Raw genomic sequence first — 24,053 nt, 5'->3', positions numbered from 1 at the left:
AGCCAGTAATCATTCATACAGTCTGGTTTCCAAACTGTTTTTTTGTTTTAAGGAGTCAGTCAGTTTAGTTAGGTATTTTTACTCATTGGTGTCTGAAACACTATAAATTGTAGCTGGCTTGATGTGAAATAAACAAATGGCACAAGGTTTGGCACCAAGTTTGTTTGACAGGAATCATTTCTGGTTACACGTGATTGAGCAATTAGTTTAAAACACAAGTTTTCATAGTCTAATAGCTAGCATAGTCTAACACTAGATAATTGTTCGGTCAGTGTATGAAATATACAATGCAGCTGATATTGCTGTAGTCCACTAGAATACTCATAAACTGCATGCATTGTTTACAGTACACAGTTGCTTGGAAAGTATAAAAAAGGCAATATCAGGAGAGAAAAACTAAATCTTTAAAATACAAAATAAACATGTACAACATTTGTCTCCTGTGTTATGTTATGGGAGTTAAGAGGCCAAATATGTGTCCTTAAAGCTACAGGACATTTACCACATGTCATGACTAAACATTGTGCATGTAGAAAGCTGTTCAGTTACTAATGATATCACTAATAACTAGTAAGGTATTCTTCAATCCTTGACACATTGCAGAGTATTGTGCACTTTATGAAGAAAACACCACATCTGGCTCACTCCTTAGAGAGCAGTTTTGAATAACTTTAAAGTTCAAAATGTCCATTTCATGGTAATTTGTGATTGGTAATAAGGCTTAACTGTAGTCACATCACAGAACCATAAGACTACTGCACACTGGTGCAGGAACTATAATGATACTGACATTTTTAAACTGTGTGAAGAACTAACCCAGATTTAGTATTAATTAAACTTTTTAGTGGTCACTACTTATTGTTTCGTGTTTTGTTAAAAAACATATTCGTTACTAAATCACATTAGTTGTAATAATCAGATTAAGTATGCAGTGCACAGATCATATTAAGAGATAATGAAGTAAAGTTTCTGTATGGGAGGGGCGAGGTCATTTTAACTGTTCTGCACTGAAGCGATGCAAAGGCTCATGGGGAAAAAAAAAGACATGTTCTGAACAGTTTCTGTCCTAGTTAAAGTGCGTTTTAATAATTTTCTGTTAATGTTTTGGATGTGCATTTATGTTACCTGGGTTTTAGTTATATATGGTTGATTAAGTGTTCATGTTTATCTACATTTATTGTTGCACCATGACCGAGACCTGGGTGGGGATTCATGGCTTCTGGGCAGTGAGGAAGTGTTATCTGATATACACAGGTTGGAAATGAGTAACTCTTGTCTATGGAGTGAAACCTTCTACACATTACATTGGAAAGCTTAGAAGTTGTGTGTGTTGCTATCTGTTTTATTGGAGCAAATGGATTGAATACATTGGTCCTAAAATTAGATTGTTATAAAGAAAAAACAGTATTTATGAGAATTAATAAAATAAATCTTCAGTAGTGATAAATAGCCCAATGTTTTATATTTATTATTCTTTGCATGTTTCAAGGTGCAATATATAATATATATACTGTATTTAATCAAAAGAAAATGACCACAATGTGTCACCAGATATTAAGGAAACATGCTAAATTGAAATACTAAGTTTTCTGACAACAATGCTAATCGGTTTATGTTTTGGGCTGTGTGTTGGTATCAACTGCCTATTTTGACAGCCCGGCTGGGTTGCCAGATATACCTGTAAAAATGCAAACCCAGCGCATTACAGCTGTAGTACAGCCAAAAAACAAATGAACGGGAGATAGATTCATTCTACCCGCCCTAAAAAAACAAAAAACACTCGCCAACGGTTGCATAACCAGAGACAAGGTAAAACATGGGTAAATATTGGAGATGCATTTATAAGGAGACAACTTAGAGCCCAAAAGGACACCGAGTTGACAAAATTTTCTCCTAAACAGGTAAGCATTGAGCTTCATTCGTTTGTATCACGGCTAATGTAGGAATAGTCATTTTCATTCATTTCAACATTCATGTGCTCACATTAAATTATATGGAGTACTCAAGTTAGTTACTCGCAAAAAATTTAGACACAGCCGGGGAAGTGATCTGGTAATGCGAGACAAGCATCAAGCTAACATTGACATTGTGTGACGTTAGATTTAGCGTTCTCAATCTGGTAACTCCCGTGAACTTCGACGCTAGGGTGGAGGGGCCGGGGGAGACGAGTCTTTTCAGTATTTTGAATTTGGACTGCAGTAACCATTTTAAATGCTAGCTGTCAGTATTACATATTGCACCTTTAAAGCTATAGTGCATAGTTTCTGTCGCCCCCATGAGGAATTCTAAGTAATGACAACAAAACTGTCGGCGCATCCACATGACACAAGCCTTCCGTGATCGCGCACCACCTCCTACCCTCCTCCACGCAGTTGCTAGTAGCCTAGGAGGACACATGACTCTTCAGAAGAGTTAATTATCTTCACACGATTTTCTGTGCGCGAAAGTCGCCGGACGACACCAGTTTCTGAACATAGCCATACTGAGAAATGAGCTGATAGTCTTAATTAGCTTTGTAGCAACTCATTTGGCAATGGCTTGAATGTAACAGACATTCATTAATTTCAAAAAGTTACACACTAAAGCTTGAAGTTAACATGCTTATTTTAGACAACATGAAAAAAAATAATTTATGTTTTCTAATAATTTTTAGTAATGACTACTAATGTAAACTTGATTTGTCTACTGCATCGCTATGTGTTAATACAACTTGACCTTGTATAAAAACGTCAGATGGTTTAAGGCAACGGGTTTCCACGCAAATTTCTAGTAAAGTCAACTAATTCGGGGTAACAGTGTATATCGTTGTATGGTATGGAGGACCTGTTGACCCAACAGGGTGGGACATTTTTAGCGAAGTTAGCCATAGCTCTGTGTGAGTGATCCAGATTTAGCTAGCTAACTTTCTTCATAAACAGAACTTTTATAACTATATATTATATATATATCAAATATGTTTGAATTTTTTTTTTTTTATCAGACCATCTTTCTTCATTGTTTAGACTAACAGGCTGGAACTTTAATAGTGTGACAAATAGATTCACATCATGAAACACAGTTTATGCTCACCCTACTTTACTCCTTTGAGTTCAATCCAAAGAAATTATGTAATTTCCTGAAAATGGTCTCAATGGAATTATAGTCTTTTTTTGGAAGGCGAGAAACTACTAATTAACAGGGTGTAAAATGACTTCAGGGATAACATGGCCTATAAAATAATAAAAAAATATTTGGAGTTTAAAAAAAAAAATTATAGTTCGTGTAAAAGGTTTATTACTTCGCACTGGCGACATAGTATGAAAAAGTATTTTTAAAGTGCATTTTTCTGTTTATGTGATAAGGAATATATAATAAATATATAGATGAAAACTTTTTTTTATAAATATTTGACACATTTTAAAGAAAATATAAGGAAGTAATAAATAGGGACATAAATGTTGCTGCATAACAGGAATGACCCAACTGTAATGGCTCACTTTGTTGAATATCACCAAACCCAAATGGTGTAACCAGCAAAGATTCCTCAAAACTTTGCTTTCAGGTCTGTTTTAGCAGTTTTACTGGACAAGCTGCGTGCTTCGTTTCATAATGTCATAATACAGTATGTTTAACTTTTTAAAAAGCACTGGTTTAAACTATAACTTGTGCTAACTTGTAGAACAGCTGCTACTGCAAAGCATGGAGCAACAAGCACATTTCCAGCAATCATTAAAATATTAAGAGTTTTTGTGCCACTGTTTTGGCTGTTGGCACGATCCATTTAATTTCTCCAGTGTGGGCCACATTTGATGCTTTCTTTGGAGGGTACAGAGTTGTGTCCAGTGCATATTATTTTAGGTCTTTTAAAATGGCATACAGTAAGGAGTTAAAGCTCTCTTAAAGAGCTATGAAAAAAAGCTATGAGGTTTGACATATAGTATACTGTATATGAGGTCTAAGGGTTGCCCTCTAAGATCCTATGTAGGTTATCATCATATCGGTCCACATTTTCACCGTCTTCCTGAGGCATTTTGACCCTACTAATGTGTTTTCTTATTGGAGTGTAACATTTTACCTTTGCTCTCTTTTTCCCCATCAAGACCATATTCTGGTTTTTCTTTTACCTGATAATAGTATCCTCATTAAATGAGGACTCATTTAACCTATGCACTCAGAGCTTAATCAGTTACACAGTTTCCTTGTCCCTGAACTGCTGGTGCAGTTTGCGCAGTTCATCCCATAAAAACAAAGACAGAATGGTGTGTGGACCAATCCGGAAATAAGAGGCTCCCAAGCCTTTGTAGAGTCCCATAAAGCCCTCCTTCTTCAGCATCTTAGAAAAGCAGTCAGCGAATCCTTTATAAAGCTGCCCCTAAAAAGATGAGAGAATGAAAGTCAGCCTGGATCTAATCAGCTGAATGTCCCAGCTGGATGTCATGAGTGTTTGAGCTCTCCTTGTTATCAGTCACTACTTATTAGTTATAATCCTTAAAAAATATATATTATTATATTGATATTGTGATGCGATACTAGATATCGTCTTAGCTTTTGGATATCATTATATTGTAATATAACCCAAGTGTTGTCTTTTCCTGGTTTTAAAGGCTACATTACAGTAAAGTGATGTAATTTTTGAACTTATCAGGCTGTTGTAGCTGTTCTATTATTTGCCTTTACCCACTTAGTCATTATTATCTACATTATGGATGATTAAAGATAAAAAATCTTATTGGGTAAATATTTCTTAAGATACTTTAAGCTTTTTTGACTTTGATTGATAGGAAAGCTGTCGACAGAAAAGGGGGGAAATAGAGTGGGGAAGACATGCAGAAAAGGGCCGCGGGTTGCAATCCAATCTCCAGCCACTGCCTATAAGGACTGAGCCCTGGTACTGTACATGGGGCGCACGTTCAACCAGGTGAGCTACCACGGCGCCCCTTGTGTAAATAGTTTGTGAAAGCAACAATAGTCAACCCTACAATATCTTCGTAATATCGATAGTTATTTTGTAAAAACTATTGGGATATTTGCCTCTAGCAGAAACGAGGGCCGTGCTACAGAGGCCTGGTAAGCTCACTTCTTCCGAAATTAAAAACGTCCTAATTTCTCTCATTTACAATCTTAATAGTCTTCAACCCTAACCGACTCTGACTAAAGTGACATCACTTGAGGCAATTTATCAGACTTTACACAGCTCCCTCTGGAGACAAACTGCTTTATACAGCTTTTTTTTTCCACATATGCATTTGTATTTCTCAAAACCTGCAAACAGACATTGATGTGTAAAAAGATTTCAGCCCTGGTTGATCTGGCGACACCTGTGTTTACAGGTGGTAACGGCTAGTACATATTAACAGGTTAGAGTTTTGCTTGAAATGACTTGTGTATCAACCACTGAGGGTGGAAACACACCAACTGCTGTTTCATAAATGCAACAAACAATGCATCACGTTGTCCTAATAAATGCAGTCGACAATGTTGACTGACATGGTAATACTGAACTCACTATTGAATGTTGTCTAACTAACTTTCTTCATCAAGTTCATTACGCACATGTATCAATTCCTGTGAGACATACATATACATAAAATATGTACATTTAAGCACAGTATACTATATACATATAATATGTACATATAGTACATATAATATGATGAAAACCTAAAGGAATGTAACATATCAGTCTCTCCTCACCTTGCCCAAATGATCCACAGGCTGGTTGTAGAGCCGTGTGCTCACTACATCAAAAGGGGTCATAGCCATCACCACCACCAAACTGCTGATCATGCCAGCAGTTAGGGCGACCAACCAGCTGTCCTTTGGGAACACCTTGGGAAGAAGAAAATAATGTGGTTAAGTTACCAGACCATAAGGATATGTGAGGCTCCGGTCACAGGATGATAGAGGTGAGGAATGATTACTAGTATTACTGCTTATGTTACACACACTCTTCAGTAGCTACAGTCAGAGGTGTTTTTTTATGTGAACCTGATGTTTTACAACAAGTATATAAAAGACAACTTTATTATGCACAGAAGAGGACATTTGTGTCACGCTTGATATGGATGGTCATACTAACAGTAAATAAAACAATAAACAGACAACACAGCAACAGCCAAAGCCAAACACTTTTTACCTCTTTGGAGGTATTTTACTTGCACCCTCACTGACCCAACAGCCAATTAAAACAACTTAAGAGGAAGTCTGGGAAATCAAGGAAGCAGTGCAAGAAAACTAAACCAGGAAGTGAGGATTCTTTTCTGAGACAGTTATCAATTGGCCATTGTTATAGTTCTGGCTTTTAGCATGAAAGACCTGTTTTAACTAGAATGGAGTCAGAAGCACCTTGCATCTGGTAAACCAGTGCACTAGTTGTGTAAGCTCCATATTTAACTGGAGCACTAGTTGTGTAAGCTCCATGTTTTCAGCCAGGGGGGGCCAATGAAAGGTGTCAAATTTCTATTCCAGAAGAGTGCAATGCCCCACGCATTGTCAGTGCCACAATGACTGCTTTTGTAAACTGTACATGGCTACAGACTAACAATTATCTCCTATTAAGCCTGCGAATAACGATTATTTCCATGATCAATAATAAATAAATAAATAAAATAAATAAATCTGCTGAGTATTTTTCTTGATCTAGACAAATCTAGACTCTAGATAATATCAGTAAATACAGAAAAATGCCCATCACGGGTTCAAAGAGTCCGATGCAACGTCTTCAAGCTTGTTTTATCCTAAACCCAAATATATTCAGCTTACTATCATATAAGAGAAAAGCAGCAACCTTTAACATTTAGCAGCTGGAATCAGCTAATTAGGGCTTTTTTTTTTACCAGAATGTTTGCTAATTAATTTGCGGCATTTCAACTAATCATAGCTACGGTATGTGAGTCATGCCAGACCCCAAAAACAGAAATGTTTATTATTGAACAGTGCGGTTATACGAAAGTATCACCACTTTCACGTTGAGATTAAAGCCCCGTTTAGGGAGTAGTAAAGTAGTCTAACCTGTAGGTCAATCACAAGCTCCTTGGAGGAGGAGAAGGTGGAGAGTTGTGCAGATGACCCCACGCTGACCCTCGGTACAGCAGCACTGGAGCCTCTCCACAATCCCAGAATGCCATGCTGTTTGTAGATGGCTGCCAGAGCGTGGATCATCCCCTGGCAGAAAGAGAAACAACATGTGAGGAAAACGTTGATGCTTGACACTTTTATATATATATATAGCAATCTAATAATACAATATGTTTGGGTTACCTTGTGTTTATATTGATGTCCAACTGCAATAGAGGAGCTAGACTGACTCTGCAGATGAGTCTTTACCTGTCAATGGAGAGAATTGTGTTTACTTTTCTCCTCAGTTGCAAGTGACAGCTCAGCTTGAAATGCCACACATGACAAACCTTAAAAGGAACAGTACAAGGTAAATGAAGCTAGCTACTGACCAAGTATACAGGACTTCCCACCACGGCTCCCACCACTCCAGCCAGAGCCCCTGCTAACGTGGTTTTGGCCGCGCTGACCCTTCCATTGGTGTGGATGTAACCAGTGTTCTCAATGATGGCGTACGAACCGAGCCTGACTCCATTCATAAAAAACTGATAAACGAGCCCGGGGGCCAGTCCCTTCTGTAAGCCGGCCAGTCCGTCCACTTTACCGATAGTGTAAAAAGCGTGGAACACGTTACGATAGTAAACCTGGTATGAGCCCCGGCTCTTGAGCTCTCCCTGAAGCTGCATTCGCGTTTTGACGACCTCCAGCGGGTTAGTGAACAGGCACGCTCCGCACGCCGCAAATCCGCTCAGCAAGAAATCCATCACGACTGTCCGTTCGGGGGACTGATGTGTGAGTGCAGTCCTGCTACAAGTCCGACCTGCCCTTCATATCAGAGGAGTTGTCCTCGGCGTCGTTTCTTCCCCCTCCCACTGCATAGATATGTAACAACCGACACACACCCACGGCTGTATGCATTACAAAAATTCTATTACATAGCTACACCACAGTGAGACGCTTCAGCGCGCAGACATTGTATCACTTCAAGAGCTCCTCGTAAATTCGTATTTCGGAAACTAATTGGTAAAGGTAAATTGTTGCTAATCGCCGAGTGTAGCCTACTATTCAATAAACCCAAAGCAGAAATATTCATAAGTAGCCCAAACCTTCATTTCTTTTAATGTATGCATTTATCTAAATAAATGGTCTAATGAAATACATTTCTTTAAACTTTTAATTAGACTTTGCAGCAAATACCGCATTTTACTCTAACTCAGTTTTCCACTTAGTTTTGGACAAGAAAAGATTAATTACATCGACTAAAAACTGTTGTTTGTTACTTTTCTTGTTGCTTTATTGTAATGTCATCTTCCCTTGCACTGTGCTTTATTCGTTTTCTCACTAGAACCTAGAACTAATGGCTTAAGAATTTCTCAGAAATTGTTAAAATCATGCTTTCATTAAAGAAACATTAACACCAACATGGGATAACAAACAATAATGGATGCTAGTATTGGACGTACACTCTATCCATCCCGTAAACGTCTCATCAGAGCGTACGTATGACGCAAATTTCCACAGGCTATGGTATGACGCTCTTCTTCTCAGCCAATGAAAAGCCCTGTAGTGTCCTAATGACTGGTTAAACTAGTTAGGAGCTATATACTGTCTATGGTTAGGAGTTTTCCTACTTTCTGTAACTCAGACATTAAAACCATGGAGCTGTTGTAGCATCTTTTTTTTCGCTTGCAGATTGTTTTTCAACATTGGATAATTTATAGCCTAATGATCAAAGAATACCATTTCTAACATGAAAATATAAAGTTTTCAAGTATTCAACTGGATTAAAAGAAAGTGGAGTTTGGGACTAATTTCATTATTTTGGCTTTTTTTAAATTTTTTACACAAATGTTTAAAAAAAAACTGTATTCTTTTGAATATGACATGCCTTTTTGATTCTGCAATAAAAAATAAAATAAAGTAAAAATAAATGGGCAGCCATATAGCCACATATCCAGTTGCCCCCATGTCCTGATACAAACCACATGGATGTAGCCATGACCCCATCGAGACCCCAGGATAACTAGTTATTGTCACAATGCAGTAGCTAATGGTGATCTAAACAAAAACAAACAAGGTTTGTACCGTATACGTTGGGGCCAGTACATGTGAGAAACTGGTTTTCATCTACAAACTTCATGCTGCTGCTGTAACCAGTCAAAACCACGTGTGAGCACCCTGAGAGTTTTTCCACAGTGTTAAACTATTTATTAAATAATAGGCAGCATTTTGGAATGAAGAAAACTGAAGGGAAACATTGTTTTTGCAGTCCAAAGTCTTAATTGGTATCTTTCATTGTGATAAGGCCATAATGCAGGAAACTGGAGAGACAGGGTTAGCGAGGTTTCTCGCCGCTCCATCAAGAGCAGATTTGGACTATCTCAGTTCCAAGTTGAGGTGGAGAGGCTGGATTGGGGGGTTGAGTAGGAGACCTTTGACAGAAGGCACCATGTCAGGACAGAGGTAGAACCAGAAACCCCTGGCGGCTAGCCCAGGGGCAGGGCAAATGGGTGAAGTTAAGTAGCTCTGGAAGACAGACAGGCGGTCCAACCAGTGGAGATGCTCTGGAGCTCGAGCAGACCAGTAGGGCCACTATGGAGCACAGAAACTGTCAAGATTTTGGTCTGAAAAAGGCTGGTAATTAGTGTGGCTTCCTCCAGTTCTCTCTCTGCCCTTCTGAGCCTCCTGGCTCCAGAGATCTGACCGGCCAAGTTCGGCTGATCAGCTCTTGTGGCTTCACATGCTTGATCATTTAACCTTCTTTAGGAATGCTTAGCTTTCTTCTCCCCTTGTAGCTTCCATCTTTCTCAGTATCTACTTTAACACCACAGACTGGTGTGGGTTAAAGCTTCTCTAATAATGGCTTTTGATGAAGCTCTGCTTCTTCTTTTTAAGATTTATTTTGTGGAATTTTAGGCCTTTATTGGACAGGAAAGCTTTAGACATGAAAGGGGGAGAGAGATGGGTGATGACACGCAGCAAAGAGCAGCAGGCCCAACTCGAACCTGCGCAGCTGCAGGACTCAGCCAACATGGGGCGAACGCTCCCACTGGGTGAGCCAGAGGCCGCCCCAGCTCTGCTTCTCGTTGATCCAGAGGAGGCGTGGCTATGGTGTCCAGAGCTAGTGGAATATGAATGGTCCGAGCCACCTTTTGGGTTCTGTTCATTTCCAGCTCGGCAAGAAGCGTGTTGTCCATGTGGAACGCTCAAGGATGAGGTGATAATCATCGAGATGAACCGGAGGACGCCCCTCTCGCTGGCCCCTGCTGCTTCCTGAAGGCATTAGTCTTGGCCTGGGCTCCTTGGTCAGTCTGTGTAGCTCCAGGCGTTTGGTGAGAGTCCCTATCAGCCTTGGGCACATCAGTACACAGGTCTCATGAAAAAAAGTCATGAGACCTGTGTGAAGTGAAGTAAGTTCAGGTAAATACTGTCAACAGAGCAACACCATCACTCTCAATTAGAGATTATTGCCTGAGGGAAAACAGTGACTTCTATTTCTGTTTTTAACCACATCTCTGTTTAATAAGCTAAAGAGCACTTACAGCTCAGCTGCATGAGGATCACAGGCATTTTGACAACTTCAATGTGTGTGCAAATGTAATGGGATTTTTACTTTAATTAAACCCAGATGAGGTTTTGATATTGATGTCTTTCCAGTTGTGTAAAGACACGCTATTTCTGTGCGCTTACCTTTGGCTTATTAGATGAAAGGGCTGTATTACAGATCTATGCAGATATCAGTGTCTTTGACCTACAGACTGAACTCCTTGTCCGGGTGGGTAGGTGAGTTTGTTCTTCGTCACTGAGCTGGATTAGAATGTGAATGTAAAATCGGTTTCACCTTTACTCCCTTTTAAATAGGATTTGGGCTCAGAGTCTTTTGAAGAGCCCCAGCCTGATGCACCGGACAGGAACTGGGTTTAAACAAGCCTAAATAGAACTACATTTTAGGTTTTGGGTCAAATGTTTCTGCTATTGAGCCACCTATTTGTTTTGCACAGTTTTTGTTCCGGTTTTGTTGACTTTCTGATTGTGGCACTCTAGCAACTGCACAAAGTGTAAAACTTTACCGTTAAGTCAGCCACAGATTGTGGATGTCAGTCTGATTATGAACTGTAACATTTCTTAGCAGCGTCTAAATGTCAATTGTAGAATAATTTGAATAATAAAATATATAATAATAAAAATGCCAAAACATGAAATTCTTGTAATGCTGAACAGATTTATTTACCTACAATCTAAACTTGAGGGCGTTTTATATCAATGAAAATGCCTGATGTGTGCCTAAGTGTGATTTTAAATAAAATTATGTTTTAGCAAGAAATACCTAACCTCTCTACAGATTCCTCAGTCACAACAGTCCATTATTTATTTAAAACCTGCACACATCAACACATTTTACGATTGCTTTGCCTCAGTTCTCACAACCAAGTTTCCAATGTGCAAAACTCAAATTAATTGGCCTATTTTCAGCAGCTACATTGATGCAAGCAGCTTTGTTTGTTTTATTATTAATTATTTGATCTCAAACAGGTGATCTGATGTAGTTTCTCTGATGTTTGACTGTCTTCAGCTCCATGATCTAAATCCCTCTTCTCTGTTTCCTATACCACCCTAATCCTCTTACCTGAAACCTATCCATGCCGTTTCTTCCTCTCCTGCTCGAGCATGTATGAATACTTTTGTAAAGATCTGGATTCACATGCAGTATCTACAATTAAGGGAAACAGTATGTTCTCATACAGTCATATGTATGTCGTTAATACAGACAATTTCAAAGGTTATGTAAATACTTGCTTTAATTTACTCTGCATCTCACCTTTCATAATTTCTTATCCGTATGCTTCAAAATATAGATTGCACAAGGAAAATAGGACAAATATCAATCAAGAATAGCATCATTCCACGATCATGGTTCATATTTTATTTTTTATATGGAATCCTTGAAACCAAGCATACATTCTGTGTTGAACAGTTGAAAGATGCCCACTAAGTTAGCACCTCGTCAGTAATCACTCCTGCTGCTCACTTACACTAATAGCTTCTGCTGAGTTGCTCCCTCCAATAATGTCAGGGTGTAATCCTCACCATCTGATGAAGAGCCAAGTAGGATTTCAGGTGCAGATTCCCCTACCTTTTCAACACACCACACTAGGAATGAGGTCGAGGAGGGGAGAGTCAGAGACTTGAAAGAAAGAAAGTTTGTTCAAGACCTAGAAAGTACAGAGATGATTTCTATTTGTTCTGGTTGATTGAAGAACAAGCAGCAAAGAAGAGAGGAACATATATGTTCTATGCTACCCAGTTGGATTTAATTTAAGTCCTCATTTGACTCCCTGCTACAGCAAGAAAGTACGGTGAGTGCTGCTATATCATTTGTGTAACTATGATGTAAAAAATTGTCTTTTTAAAAATAAAAATAAACTATTATATGACATTATTAATTGGTTTTGCCATAAAATAGTATACATTAAATATTCCCTCAAAGATTTTGTTTCATGATCAATAATATTTCATAATTCAAACTTAAAAACTAAATGCTGATTTCAGCTGAATCTTCATCTCAGAGGCAAATATTGTAGTTTTTACTGCACTACATTTGTCTGACAGCTTTAGTTTTAGCTTAGTTCATTTTCAGATTACAAACTTTCTGCTATGCCCTGCTGCGTCCTGTAACGCCCTGCAGTGCCCTGCTATGCCATGAACTACTACAACTACTATTTCTGGTCATTGTTCCATTATCTTTATTGTGACTATTATTGCCACAGTTCACCACACTCCCAACCGGCACTGGCAGACAGGGTCTGTCTGAGGTTTCTTCCTAAAAGGAGTTTTTCCTTGCCATTGTCGCACTAAATGCTTGCTCTTGGGGGAATTACTGGAATTGTTGGGTCTTTGTAAATTATAGAGTGTGGTCTAGAACTACTCTATCTGTAAAGTGTCTTGAGATAACTCTTGTTATGATTTTATACTATAAATAAAATTGAATTGAATTTCACACCCTTACTGTCCAGTGAAAACCATGTATCTCCAGATTTGGTGATCTTGAAAATGAATTTATCTGATAAACTAAAGGATCAAGTGTTCCTTTATGTGTTGAGAAAAGTATTCTCCTTTTTAAGGTAATAAACTCTTGGAACAACTTTTTTTTAAAACAAGCATTTTTTCTGAGCACAACCTTAGACATATACAGCAGTAAAATGCTACATTTACATTAACGCAGCAGTAAAATTAATCCAGCATCATCATATTATATATAACAGGAAAGCACAGAAAGGGAACATTTTACTGCACAATGACTACTTCTATTAAGTTTTGCTGATAATACTAACATACTTTTATATTGACCAACAATAACATTTCTATTCCTTAGGGAGACTAATAAAGATACTTTGACTTTGATTTCATCTGTGATAAAATCTTCACTTTTGTTTAAGTGCTCCGCCTGTTTAAACTAATTTAGAAACAAGTCTAAAAATGTAGGTTAATTAACGAGGAGGTCAGTCATCTGTATTGTTAATCTCTGGTATCAACAGTTTGGGTTAATTGGATTATAAAAAATCAGATTATAAAAGATCAGTAAAGCACCTGAAGCCAGCAGTACCATTTTAGTACTACATGTACCAGGTCAAGACGGAGCAGATTATACACCCAGAAAGACTTCACACAGTGCACGATCCATTGATCCACTTTACAATTTCTGTCCCATGTGTTTTGCAGGTAGATGTATTTACCTACATGTTGCACAAAACATGAAGGGCCCGGCATGCAGTATCAGCAGAGATAAAATAACGTTTGATCCCACAAATGTTCAATAATACATACATAAATCTAATGCAACAGATGCAGAAAATGTCTCAAACTGCGATCTAAATAAACAAGAATCCAACAAAAGCAGGCTGATGAAGACTTCTGTTAACAATATATTTCAGTTTGGGAAATGCACTTTCTAGTTCAAATTACAAAATCAGGAAGGTAGCCTAATCTGCAGAATGGAAAAGACAGAGAGGAACCAGGCTGAGGAAGTGAAAAGCCTGAGCTGATGCTCTCCTTCCTCACAGCTCCCCAAATCATTTGCCTTGCTTAATTGTGTGCACACGCAAGTGTATGCAAGCTTAATCCTACCCTGTCTGTAGAATCTGAAATAAAAAGCCCTCTTCTGTAACCTTTGTCTTTTGAACAGCAGGGTGCAGCATATCACAACATTATTCCTTCTCCACGGCCAATACTTTACCTGGAAAAAGTCATTCTGCTATCCTAATGCAGTGCACTGACAAGGTCTGTGTGTAAGCAGACCATGGGGAAATTAGTATACGGAAAAAGTGCCATGGAATGCACTCAATATTGATGACTGATGACATACATGATAAAAATGTCAGTATAACGTTATATTTAACTATTACAAGAAAAAAACAGCTTCTCTCATCATATAGCATTTTGTTCAAAAATGTGTTTTAATGATTACATAATAATTGAATAGGTTTATAGAATTGTGTTACTAAAAAAATTGGAAACAGGACAAAAAAAAGCTTTTAACTGTAAAATAAAGAGAGTAAAAGCAGAGTAGCAACATAAAAAATGGAATATGATAGCAGATTTAATCAAAATGCATCCCTCAATTATAATTTTTTTGTCTTAAAAAAGTCAAGAATCTGCTGTCACCAGAGTCCGTGGGGTCATAATGATTGAAAAGGCTCCTTAAATATAAATTTTCAGCAGCATTAACTTCCTTACTGGTTTTGTGTGTGTGTGCCAGACAAACGTGCAGCCATGGACCTCGGTGGTTTGGAGACGGTGGTGGCAAACTCTGCCTATGTTTCAGCCCGTGGTAGTATGGATGGATCATCAGCAGCAGCCATGCGTGACAAGAAGATGCGGGCCAGGCTGAAGCTCCCACACATCAGAGATTGTGAACACATGAAAACATCTGTAGACACAACCTTTGACAACATGTGTATCAAACAGCCCATTGGCAAGCGCCTGTTCCAACAGTTTCTGGAGAGTGATGCAACCTATAAAAATGCTGGAGAGCTGTGGAAAGACATTGAAGACTACACCATGTGTCAAGAAAAGGAGAGAGAGCAGAAGGCCCAAAAAATTGTCAATAAATACTATAAGTCCGCTTCAAAGAATTTTTGCAGCTTCTTGGAAGAGAAGGCTGTCACTCGAGTTGTTGAAGACTTCAAGCATGTCCGTGGTGACCTGTTTAAAGAGAGCGAGAAGCAGCTGCTCAAACACCTGGAGAAGGCCACAGATGGCTTTAAGAACAGCATGTACTTCCTGCGTTATGTTCAGTTCAAATGGCTGGAGAGCCAGCCTGTTGATGAGGAGTGGTTCAATGACTTCAGGGTCCTGGGTAAAGGAGGTTTTGGGGAAGTGTTTGCTTGTCAGGCTAAAGCAACAGGAAAAATGTATGCCAACAAGAAGCTGGAGAAAAAGAGGCTGAAGAAACGCAAAGGCTACGAGGTAAAGCACTGATGTGGCATCTAATGTTCCACCTATAGCCATTCATAGTGTCAATCAAAAGAGTAACAACCCAAAGTCAGATAATTCTACTGGTAACCTTGTGATGAACTAGAAAGAACAGGTTGTGTGAGGATATAACCCAGTGAGTGAGCTAGTTTTTACCTTAACGGCTCAATGCAAAGAAGCTTGTGACTTTCTTAAAGACCTTACAAAGCAGCTCAGACATAGTACTCTATACTAAAGCCCACTGCTTCTAATAGCATAAGTAGATAATGGACTTTGAATTTGAGCAGCACTGTGACAAGGTATCACTTTGTTGTTGCGTTAAAAAAAAAACTGGCTACGCTAGTTGGGCCTTACCACAAGAGGAATAAAAACACAACCATCAATGGCAGTAAACTACAACAGTCACATGATCCATGTATGGGGGCATATGCAGAATATCATTAGTATATACAGTACAGGCCAAAAGTTTGGACACACCTTCTCATTCAATGTGTTTCCTTTATGTTCATGACTATTTACATTGTAGATTCTCACTGAAGGCATCAAAACTATGAATGAACACATATGGAATTATGTACTTAACAGAAAAGTGTGAAATAACTGAAAAAATGTCTTATATTTTAGATTCCTCAAAGTAGCCACCCTTTGCTCTGATTACTGCTTTGCACACTCTTGGCATTCTCTTGATGAGCTTCAAGAGGTAGTCACCTGAAATGGTTTTCCAACAGTCTTGAAGGAGTTCCCAGAGATGCTTAGCACTTGGTGGCCCTTTTGCCTTCACTCTGCGGTCCAGCTCACCCCAAACCATCTCGATTGGGTTCAGGTCCGGTGACTGTGGAGGCCAGGTCATCTGGCGCAGCACTCCATCACTCTCTTTCTTGGTCAAATAGCCCTTACACAGCCTGGAGGTGTGTTTGGTCATGTTTTGTTTTGTGTTTCATGTTTTGTGTTTGGTCATCTGGTCTCTAATCTGAGCTGCTGTTAACTTGCGATTTCTGAGGCTGGTGACTCGGATGAACTTATCCTCAGCAGCAGAGGTGACTCTTGGTCTTCCTTTCCTGGGGCGGTCCTCATGTGAGCCAGTTTCGTTGTAGCGCTTGATGGTTTTTGCGACTGCACTTGGGGACACATTCAAAGTTTTCGCAATTTTCCGGACTGACTGACCTTCATTTGTTAAAGTAATGATGGCCACTCGTTTCTCTTTACTTAGCTGATTGGTTCTTGCCATAATATGAATTCTAACAGTTGTCCAATAGGGCTGTCGGCTGTGTATCAACCTGACTTCTGCACAACACAACTGACGGTCCCAACCCCATTAATAAGGGAAAAATTCCACTAATTAACCCTGACAAAGCACACCTGTGAAGTGAAAAACATTTCAGGTGACTACCTCATGAAGCTCATTGAGAGAACACCAAGGGTTTGCAGCGCTATCAAAAAAGCCAAGGGTGGCTACTTTGAGGAATCTAAAATATAAGACATGTTTTCAGTTATTTCACACTTTTTTGTGAAGTACATCATTCCATATGTGTTCATTCATAGTTTTGATGCCTTCAATGAGAATCTACAATGTAAATGTAAATAGTCATGAAAATAAAGAAAACGCATTGAATGAGAAGGTGTGTCCAAACTTTTGGCCTGTACTGTATGTACACAATATTCACCTATCATAACCAGACCAAAAGTTACAGTATGTTGAAGTCCACCCAATCAGGTGTTTTCAGTTATGGCTGATTAGACATCTGCTCAGGTTGCATCTGTACTTAACATACTGATAAAGTAGACCTATTTTTCACAGCACAGATGTAACTAGCATTAACGTCTCTGTTCCATTTAGGTGTGTCAGTAGGCTCAAATGTAAAATTTACATATTTTTGAAAACAGACTTTTTGACTTGTTATAGAAAGAAAAGCAAAGGCATGACTAATAATTGACTAAAGACTTCACCTGATTAGCACTGCTTGAAGTAGAGAGGAAGAAGACATGTGCTGAAATTACCTGCTTGAAACGAAAACCTGCGGACTGATGGCTCATCACGGCACACGGTTGGCCAACCCTTGAATAAGCCATATCAGAGAGCCAGCATTTAAAATACAAAGAAATGAAATGACATGTGAGGACATCAGAAGATGTCTAATCATTATTGACATTGTACATTCTTGCTTTTGTTGGATTAATCATGTTCTGATGTTTGATTTGTGGTCAGGGAGCAATTGTGGAAAAGCGCATTCTTGCAAAGGTTCACAGCCGCTTCATTGTGTCACTGGCTTACGCCTTCCAGACCAAGACTGACCTCTGCCTAATCATGACCATCATGAATGGTGGAGACCTCAGGTGCTCTATGAACACCAAATACAGCTTTACACACACACACACACACACACACACACACACACACACACACACACACACACACACACACAAACACTATCTCTTTCTCTCCCTCTCTAATATACATTACACAGACTAATCTCTAAGCATGATGCCTCTAAAAACACACGCTACATACTGTTTTCTCTAGTTAAAGTGATGGTTCGGAGTAATTTACCCTAGGGTCCTTTGCACCATGACCTCGAGCCAAACACCCCCCCAGAAGCTTTTTTCACCTGGGTCTAACACTGGGCAAGTGTTAGCGTAGGGAAGAAGCGCGCGTTAGTCAGCTGAGTAGCTTAGCGAGCTAATGGACCCACGTTTGTATCTCTTAAATGACCCCACTAATAATGCCCGAAATGATACCAAAGGTCTACACTAGTATATATAGGTTATGCTCTCATAAAACGATGGATTGGAAAGTTTGTAAGTACACCAGAAGTTTATGAACACTTGCCTGCTGGCTTCTGCTCTCTGTTGCTGTTGCTGCTGCTGCTGCTGCTACCTGCAGTTAGACGAGTGCTTAGGGCCGGCTATAAATTACTACACCGAAAAGAGATACAACAAAAATATGTATTAATTTAATGATTAAATAAGGTAATGTCTCCAAACTTACCTCAATTATTACTTGTCTCCTGCTAGTTATATTACAGCACTTACTTTAAAAAATAAGTTAAATTAAAAAATATTTTTGTTGCATCTCTTTTCGGTGTTGTAATTTGTAGATGTCCCTAAGCACTCGTCTCACAGCAGCAACAACAACAGCAGAGAGCAGAAGCCAGCAGGCAAGTGTTATTTACATAAACTTCTGGTGTACTTACAAACTTTCCAATCCATCGTTTTATGAGTACATAACCTATATATACTAGTGTAGACCTTTGGTATCATTTCGGGCATTATTAGTGGGGTCATTTAAGAGATACAAACATGGGTCCATTAGCCCCGCGCTAAGCTATTCAGCGGCTAACGCTACTCTACGCTAACTCGCCCAATGTTAGACCCAGGTGAAAAAAGCTTCTAGGGGGGTGTTTGGCTCGAGGTCATGGTGCAAAGGACCCTAGGGTGAATTACTCCGAACCATCACTTTAACAACATGGGAACAGTGTTTTACTCCTCCTCTCATCTCTACTAATTAGCCTAAAGTAAATTAGCCTCACGATTGACATAGAGACTAGTCTCTCAGTTGCATCATGCTTTAAGTCAGAGACTCACTAAAGAAGTCTTGTGTAGCTTCTCTTCTCTATTCTAAATTTCTTAATTTCACAGAGGTTTCAGAAAGCACTACCTTTGCACTAGCCCACTAACATCCCAGGCTCTCTTACAGGTTTCATATGTATAATGTGGATGAAAAGAATCCTGGTTTTGATGAGAAGAGAGCATGTTTCTATACAGCTCAGATCATCTGTGGGGTGGAGCACCTTCACCAAAACAGGATAATCTACAGAGACCTGAAACCAGAGAACGTGCTGCTGGATGATGCAGGTGAACCATTTCCTCTGCAGCATTTCATGTCTCTACATCTATGTACTGATACCACAGTCCCAAATACACTGTCTCTGTCCTACCCTATCCACATTTGCTCTTCAACCATGTAAATGTTTTTTTTTTTTTTTTTTCTGATTTATTCAGTCACTTGGGGGCCAGTATTACATAGCATTATCAGTGGGTTAAGCAGCTAACTGGCTTGAGCCATGACATTAGCTCACTTTTAACTGGAGAAAATCATGCCACTAACATGCTCAGACTGTTAAATATCTGAACATTAACTCACTCATTTCAGTCAGACAGCCTTTTTAAGCTTTAATCAGTCATTCTTTTAGTGGTAGTTTGGAGTGAATACATAATGTACAAAAACAGTTGGTTTTTTATTCAATAGCCATATGCCACTGTGGTAATCAAAGCCTTTTCACTCAGGACACGTCCGCCTGTCAGATATGGGTCTGGCTGTTGAACTTCCGTCAGGAAAAGACAAAACTACTGGATATGCAGGAACTCCAGGTAAGTGACCAAATCAAATATTTTAAGATCATGTCAAACAAAACTGGCCTGGTGGAAAGGAAATGCTAACCTCCAGGGTCAATGTTACCATGTAACAAAATATTATCACCATAGACCAAGTTTCTCTATGCAGTTTATTGTGTGTGAAATTGTGTTGTCTATGAATATAGGTTTCATGGCTCCAGAGCTGCTCGAGAAGAAGGAGTATGACTACACGGTGGACTATTTCACACTGGGGGTCACCCTGTATGAGATGATTGCTGCCAAAGGGCCCTTTCGAGTACGAGGAGAAAAGGTACTAAACATGAACAGACACATTAGGTTACTTTTTATGAGCGAAGAATATTCTGAATTCACCTGTTTGCTCTTGGCGCCAATTCTCTGTTGCAAAGTCATACATCCATGTTCTCTTTCTTCAGGTTGAGAATACCGAGGTAGCTCGCAGAATCTTGAACGATCCAGTTTCATATACACCAGCCTTCAGCAAAGAGTCCAAAGATATCTGTGAAGGCCTGATGCACAAGGACCCTGCGAAACGCCTCGGGTTCAAAAATAACGAGTGTGAGGAGCTCAAGAACCAGCCCTTCTTCAAAGACATTAACTGGGGCCGTCTGCAATCAGGTGGGTGGCATCTACAAAATCTGGTTACAGGGATAAACTCAAGATATGGATGGCACAAATAAAGGTAAAATACAAAAAGAATAGGTAATTGCCATATGCCATACTTTAATTTCTTTATGTCCTCTGTGTTCCATCCAAAGGTTTGCTACCTCCACCATTTGTCCCTAGTGCTACGACGGTCTATGCCAAAGATATTGGTGATGTGGGCGCCTTCAGCACAATCAAAGGTGTGGTCCTGGATAACAAGGACACTGAGTTCTACAATGACTTTGCTTCTGGCAACATCCCGATCCCATGGCAGGAAGAGATGATTGAGACGGGTGTGTTTGGAGAGCTGAATATCTGGGGAGAGAACGGAAAGCTGCCCAATGACCTCGACCCAAACTACGTGGAAACCAAAGGTGGAGGATGTGTGCTCCTGTGAGCTGCAACAAATGGAATATGGAGTATTTATTGACATTAAAGACATTTAGATTCAGTTTGTGCTCATTTGGTGCCACCTAATCCTAATCTGTATTATCTGTAATTTCTATAATATTATGTTATTGTTGTAATGAATCAATATTATTTGTGTATTTCCGTATTAAGGTATTATTATTATTATTATTATTATTATTATTATGTACCTATATTGTAATGTTTATAGTGCTGACGTAAAACGAACAGCATGGTCAAACATCACATAATATTATGTAATACAAAATGTAAATATGGTTACACTAATAATGACTGCTATAATCTTACCCCATATGCCAATAATTTTGTTTAGTAGCCCACCTTAATTACAGACAAATTAATTAAATTATTTCTTTTTTAGAAGCTACATGTAATGTTTATATACCATACATTATTTGTACCAAAGAAAAGCCACTGTTTTGACATTGTAACATCATGTAATTATTATTGATTTATTATATATAACAAATGTATAGTCACGTCATTATTATGGCAGACAGAAGACTCAATAGAAATCAATAAAATCTCGTACAGAACAAATATATGATTTGAGTCTCTTTTCTATGGCTTTACTGTAAACATCAGAAGGCTGTCGACAAATGAGGAAAAGACGAAGAAAATAGAAGATAGAATAAAAATAGTAAATTTGACTGACAAAGAATGTTGACATTAAAATAACTATTTTTGAACATTATTATTACTAGACCTTCAAAATGTTACTTCTAATTGACTTCTTTGATTTCGTACTGTCAATATTTTGTCCATTAATGTGCATTTGAATGGTGCTTGTTTGTCTTGTGTTTGATGTTTTCTTTCTGTGCCCAGCTCCTGCTTGAAACACAGATACTGATCTCACTTAGACTGATTTGTTTATAACAATTACTAACCCATAACCCGCTCTGATAAGAACAATTAAACAGAAACATGATGCAGTTCCTGGAACAGAAAGTACATCATGTGGAAATCTTGGACAGCTGGACAGTTGACGTGTTAATTACACCTGCCTAAAAACAGCCTACTTCTTTTTCTTTCACATATTGTCTCCTCTTTCACACAGGACTTTTAAGATCTATTAAGTATCAGGTTTTCAGATTTATTTAAATTTACTTTGATCAATTTAATCTAGTGTAAGATCATGGTAGTGGACTGTCCATTACATCTAGCCCTGTTAAAACTTTCAATTAAGTCTCATTAATATAAATTAAGATAATCCTTGATTGATCCCCAGAGGGGAAAATAAGGTGTGTCTATATTAGGGCTGTCAATCGATTAAAATATTTAATCACGAATAATCGCATGATTGTCCATAGTTAACCTGTGATTAATAGCAAATTAATCTACCATTTGTATCTGTTCTAAATGTAGGCTAGTTCAAAAGTTTAAAGTAATGCTCATGTGGAATGTGAGACTTGACGTACTCCGGTTGTAACTCAATTCACATTGACCGTACATGCAAATAACTTTTAGTCTAGTCAAGAGAACCATCTGTCTTGTAATAAAGCCTGAACAGGACAGCTCTCTTTACATGAAGTGTGTGGAAAAAAAAGCCTTTTATCGGTGATTCAGGATCAGTCTCACATTCCACATGAGCATTACTTTAACCTTTGAAGTTGTACAGGGTGCAGCCCTGCCTGTTGTGATGAGACTTCACAGATATGACTCATATATATGGCTCGGATGTCTTTCAGATCACGGCAGCTTTATTTGAACACACGGTATGGGGAGATGCATTCAGCTCAGCATTCAAAATCATCTCAAAATACATGGTGACTTTCTACTGTATTTATCCATCTCTTTCTGCTTATGTACAGTATTCTGGTTACATATTTTAAATAACCTCCTCTTAACACGATTATGAACAACATGTTTATCCCGCCACTCTGGTGCCACCTCAGCTATCGTCAAAGGTGAACAGATGAACTTGGACCTAGTAGGCTTGGCTATCGGGACCTCTCGTCTGACACTTGTAGTGGCGCCTCTGTACACACATGCCCAGCTGTCCTTTCTCACTGTCTAAAGTCACTCGTTTCAGTAAACAAAGTAGGCTAAATTTAAAGTCAAACAGTAAATGATTATGATAATTAACACACAATTCATACATTGGCATTGCACATAAGCACACATGAATTTCAATCCCAACACTGCCTCACCACATCCATACGTCTTCCTCTTGGCGTGTTCGGTGTAGGTGACGGCATCACGGATGACGTTCTCCAAGAACGCCTTCAGCAGACCGCTCGCTCCTCGTAAATGAGCGCTTTACTCCCCCCTCCACGCGAACCACATGGCAGGTTTGGTGATTCCCTGGATGTTATCTTTTTTTTTATTGATGCAAAGTTCAAACATCAAAAATACAAAAAATACAGCACATCAAATCATCAAACAATCATCAATTAATGTATTTGATGTAATTTTATATTTTGTACTTCATGGTCCCGACAATTTGAACTAGCCTATAGGCCTACTGTGCAGCTCTTCATCATACTTATACAATTCCACATCCATCGCTTCAGTGTTGAACTGAAACAATACTGCACCTGTTTTTTTTTTGTTGTTGTTGTATTTTTGATGTTTGAACTTTGCATCAATAAAAAACAAAACATAAAAAACGTTAACGCTGCATCGCTTTCTGATTTCCCAAACTACGGCATGACCCGAGGCCCAATCACAGAACGTGCATGGGTTAATCGTGCATCAAACAAAATTAGTGGCATTAAAAAGAATTGGTTAATTCGTTAATTTGGACAGCCATAATTATATATATATATATATATATATCGCAGGATCTATCATTGGTCTTGATATCAACCATTATCTTCATTATCATAATACATATGTAATATGATATACATATATATACATTCCATTTCGTGAAAAACAAACCCTCTCTTATTTGTTTTATTGTAATTGGTGTCATAAATTGCTGTTTCCTGAAGATTTATCTGCTTGAACCAATCCTTTTCCCATGGTGCCTTTGTCTTATCTATCTATTCTCACGTCATCGAAGTAAACAGAATGATTGTTAGAAAATGTATATATTATTGTGTGTCTCATTAAAGCTTTAGATCATTGTGAACTGAACCCTGCTTCGTGTCATTTTG

The 24,053-nt window shown here is 38.7% G+C and overlaps 2 protein-coding genes across 2 annotated transcripts; one reads left to right on the top strand and one right to left on the bottom strand.

Annotated features, from left to right (window-relative positions):
* Positions 1-2,936: 2,936 nt before the first annotated feature.
* Positions 2,937-8,005, bottom strand: slc25a35 (solute carrier family 25 member 35). Its single transcript, XM_039776990.1, has 5 exons — positions 7,428-8,005; positions 7,240-7,305; positions 6,991-7,143; positions 5,674-5,808; positions 2,937-4,351 (listed from the first exon to the last, which is right to left on the bottom strand). Exons 1-5 carry the CDS (start codon positions 7,797-7,799, stop codon positions 4,166-4,168), a joined length of 912 nt encoding a protein of 303 aa, XP_039632924.1. The 5' UTR covers positions 7,800-8,005; the 3' UTR covers positions 2,937-4,165.
* Positions 8,006-12,142: 4,137 nt separating this feature from the next.
* Positions 12,143-21,492, top strand: grk1b (G protein-coupled receptor kinase 1 b). The gene is made up of 8 exons (XM_039776989.1): positions 12,143-12,392; positions 14,792-15,501; positions 17,714-17,841; positions 19,202-19,359; positions 19,792-19,875; positions 20,046-20,170; positions 20,295-20,496; positions 20,637-21,492. The coding sequence occupies exons 2-8, from the start codon at positions 14,806-14,808 to the stop codon at positions 20,918-20,920; spliced, it is 1,677 nt and encodes a 558-aa protein (XP_039632923.1). The 5' UTR covers positions 12,143-12,392; positions 14,792-14,805; the 3' UTR covers positions 20,921-21,492.
* Positions 21,493-24,053: the final 2,561 nt, after the last annotated feature.

The sequence above is a fragment of the Perca fluviatilis genome, chromosome 16 (genome assembly GCF_010015445.1).
Source record: "Perca fluviatilis chromosome 16, GENO_Pfluv_1.0, whole genome shotgun sequence".
NCBI classification, from domain to species: Eukaryota; Metazoa; Chordata; class Actinopteri; order Perciformes; family Percidae; genus Perca; species Perca fluviatilis.
Note: the sequence above shows the minus strand (reverse complement) of the source record. Positions and strands in the feature narration are given on the sequence as shown.

Bases quoted from the DNA above. Each gene is read 5' to 3' on its own strand.
- slc25a35 (XM_039776990.1), bottom strand. From the start codon at position 7,799: ATGGATTTCTTGCTGAGCGGATTTGCGGCGTGCGGAGCGTGCCTGTTC. The intron at 7,144-7,239 runs GTAACCCAAACA...TCTTTCTGCCAG, and splicing joins GACATCAATATAAACACAAG to GGGATGATCCACGCTCTGGC. The intron at 5,809-6,990 runs GTTAGACTACTT...CTTCTTCCCAAG, and splicing joins AGCTTGTGATTGACCTACAG to GTGTTCCCAAAGGACAGCTG.
- grk1b (XM_039776989.1), top strand. From the start codon at position 14,806: ATGGACCTCGGTGGTTTGGAGACGGTGGTGGCAAACTCTGCCTATGTT. The intron at 20,171-20,294 runs GTACTAAACATG...CTCTTTCTTCAG, and splicing joins TTCGAGTACGAGGAGAAAAG to GTTGAGAATACCGAGGTAGC. The intron at 20,497-20,636 runs GTGGGTGGCATC...TTCCATCCAAAG, and splicing joins CTGGGGCCGTCTGCAATCAG to GTTTGCTACCTCCACCATTT.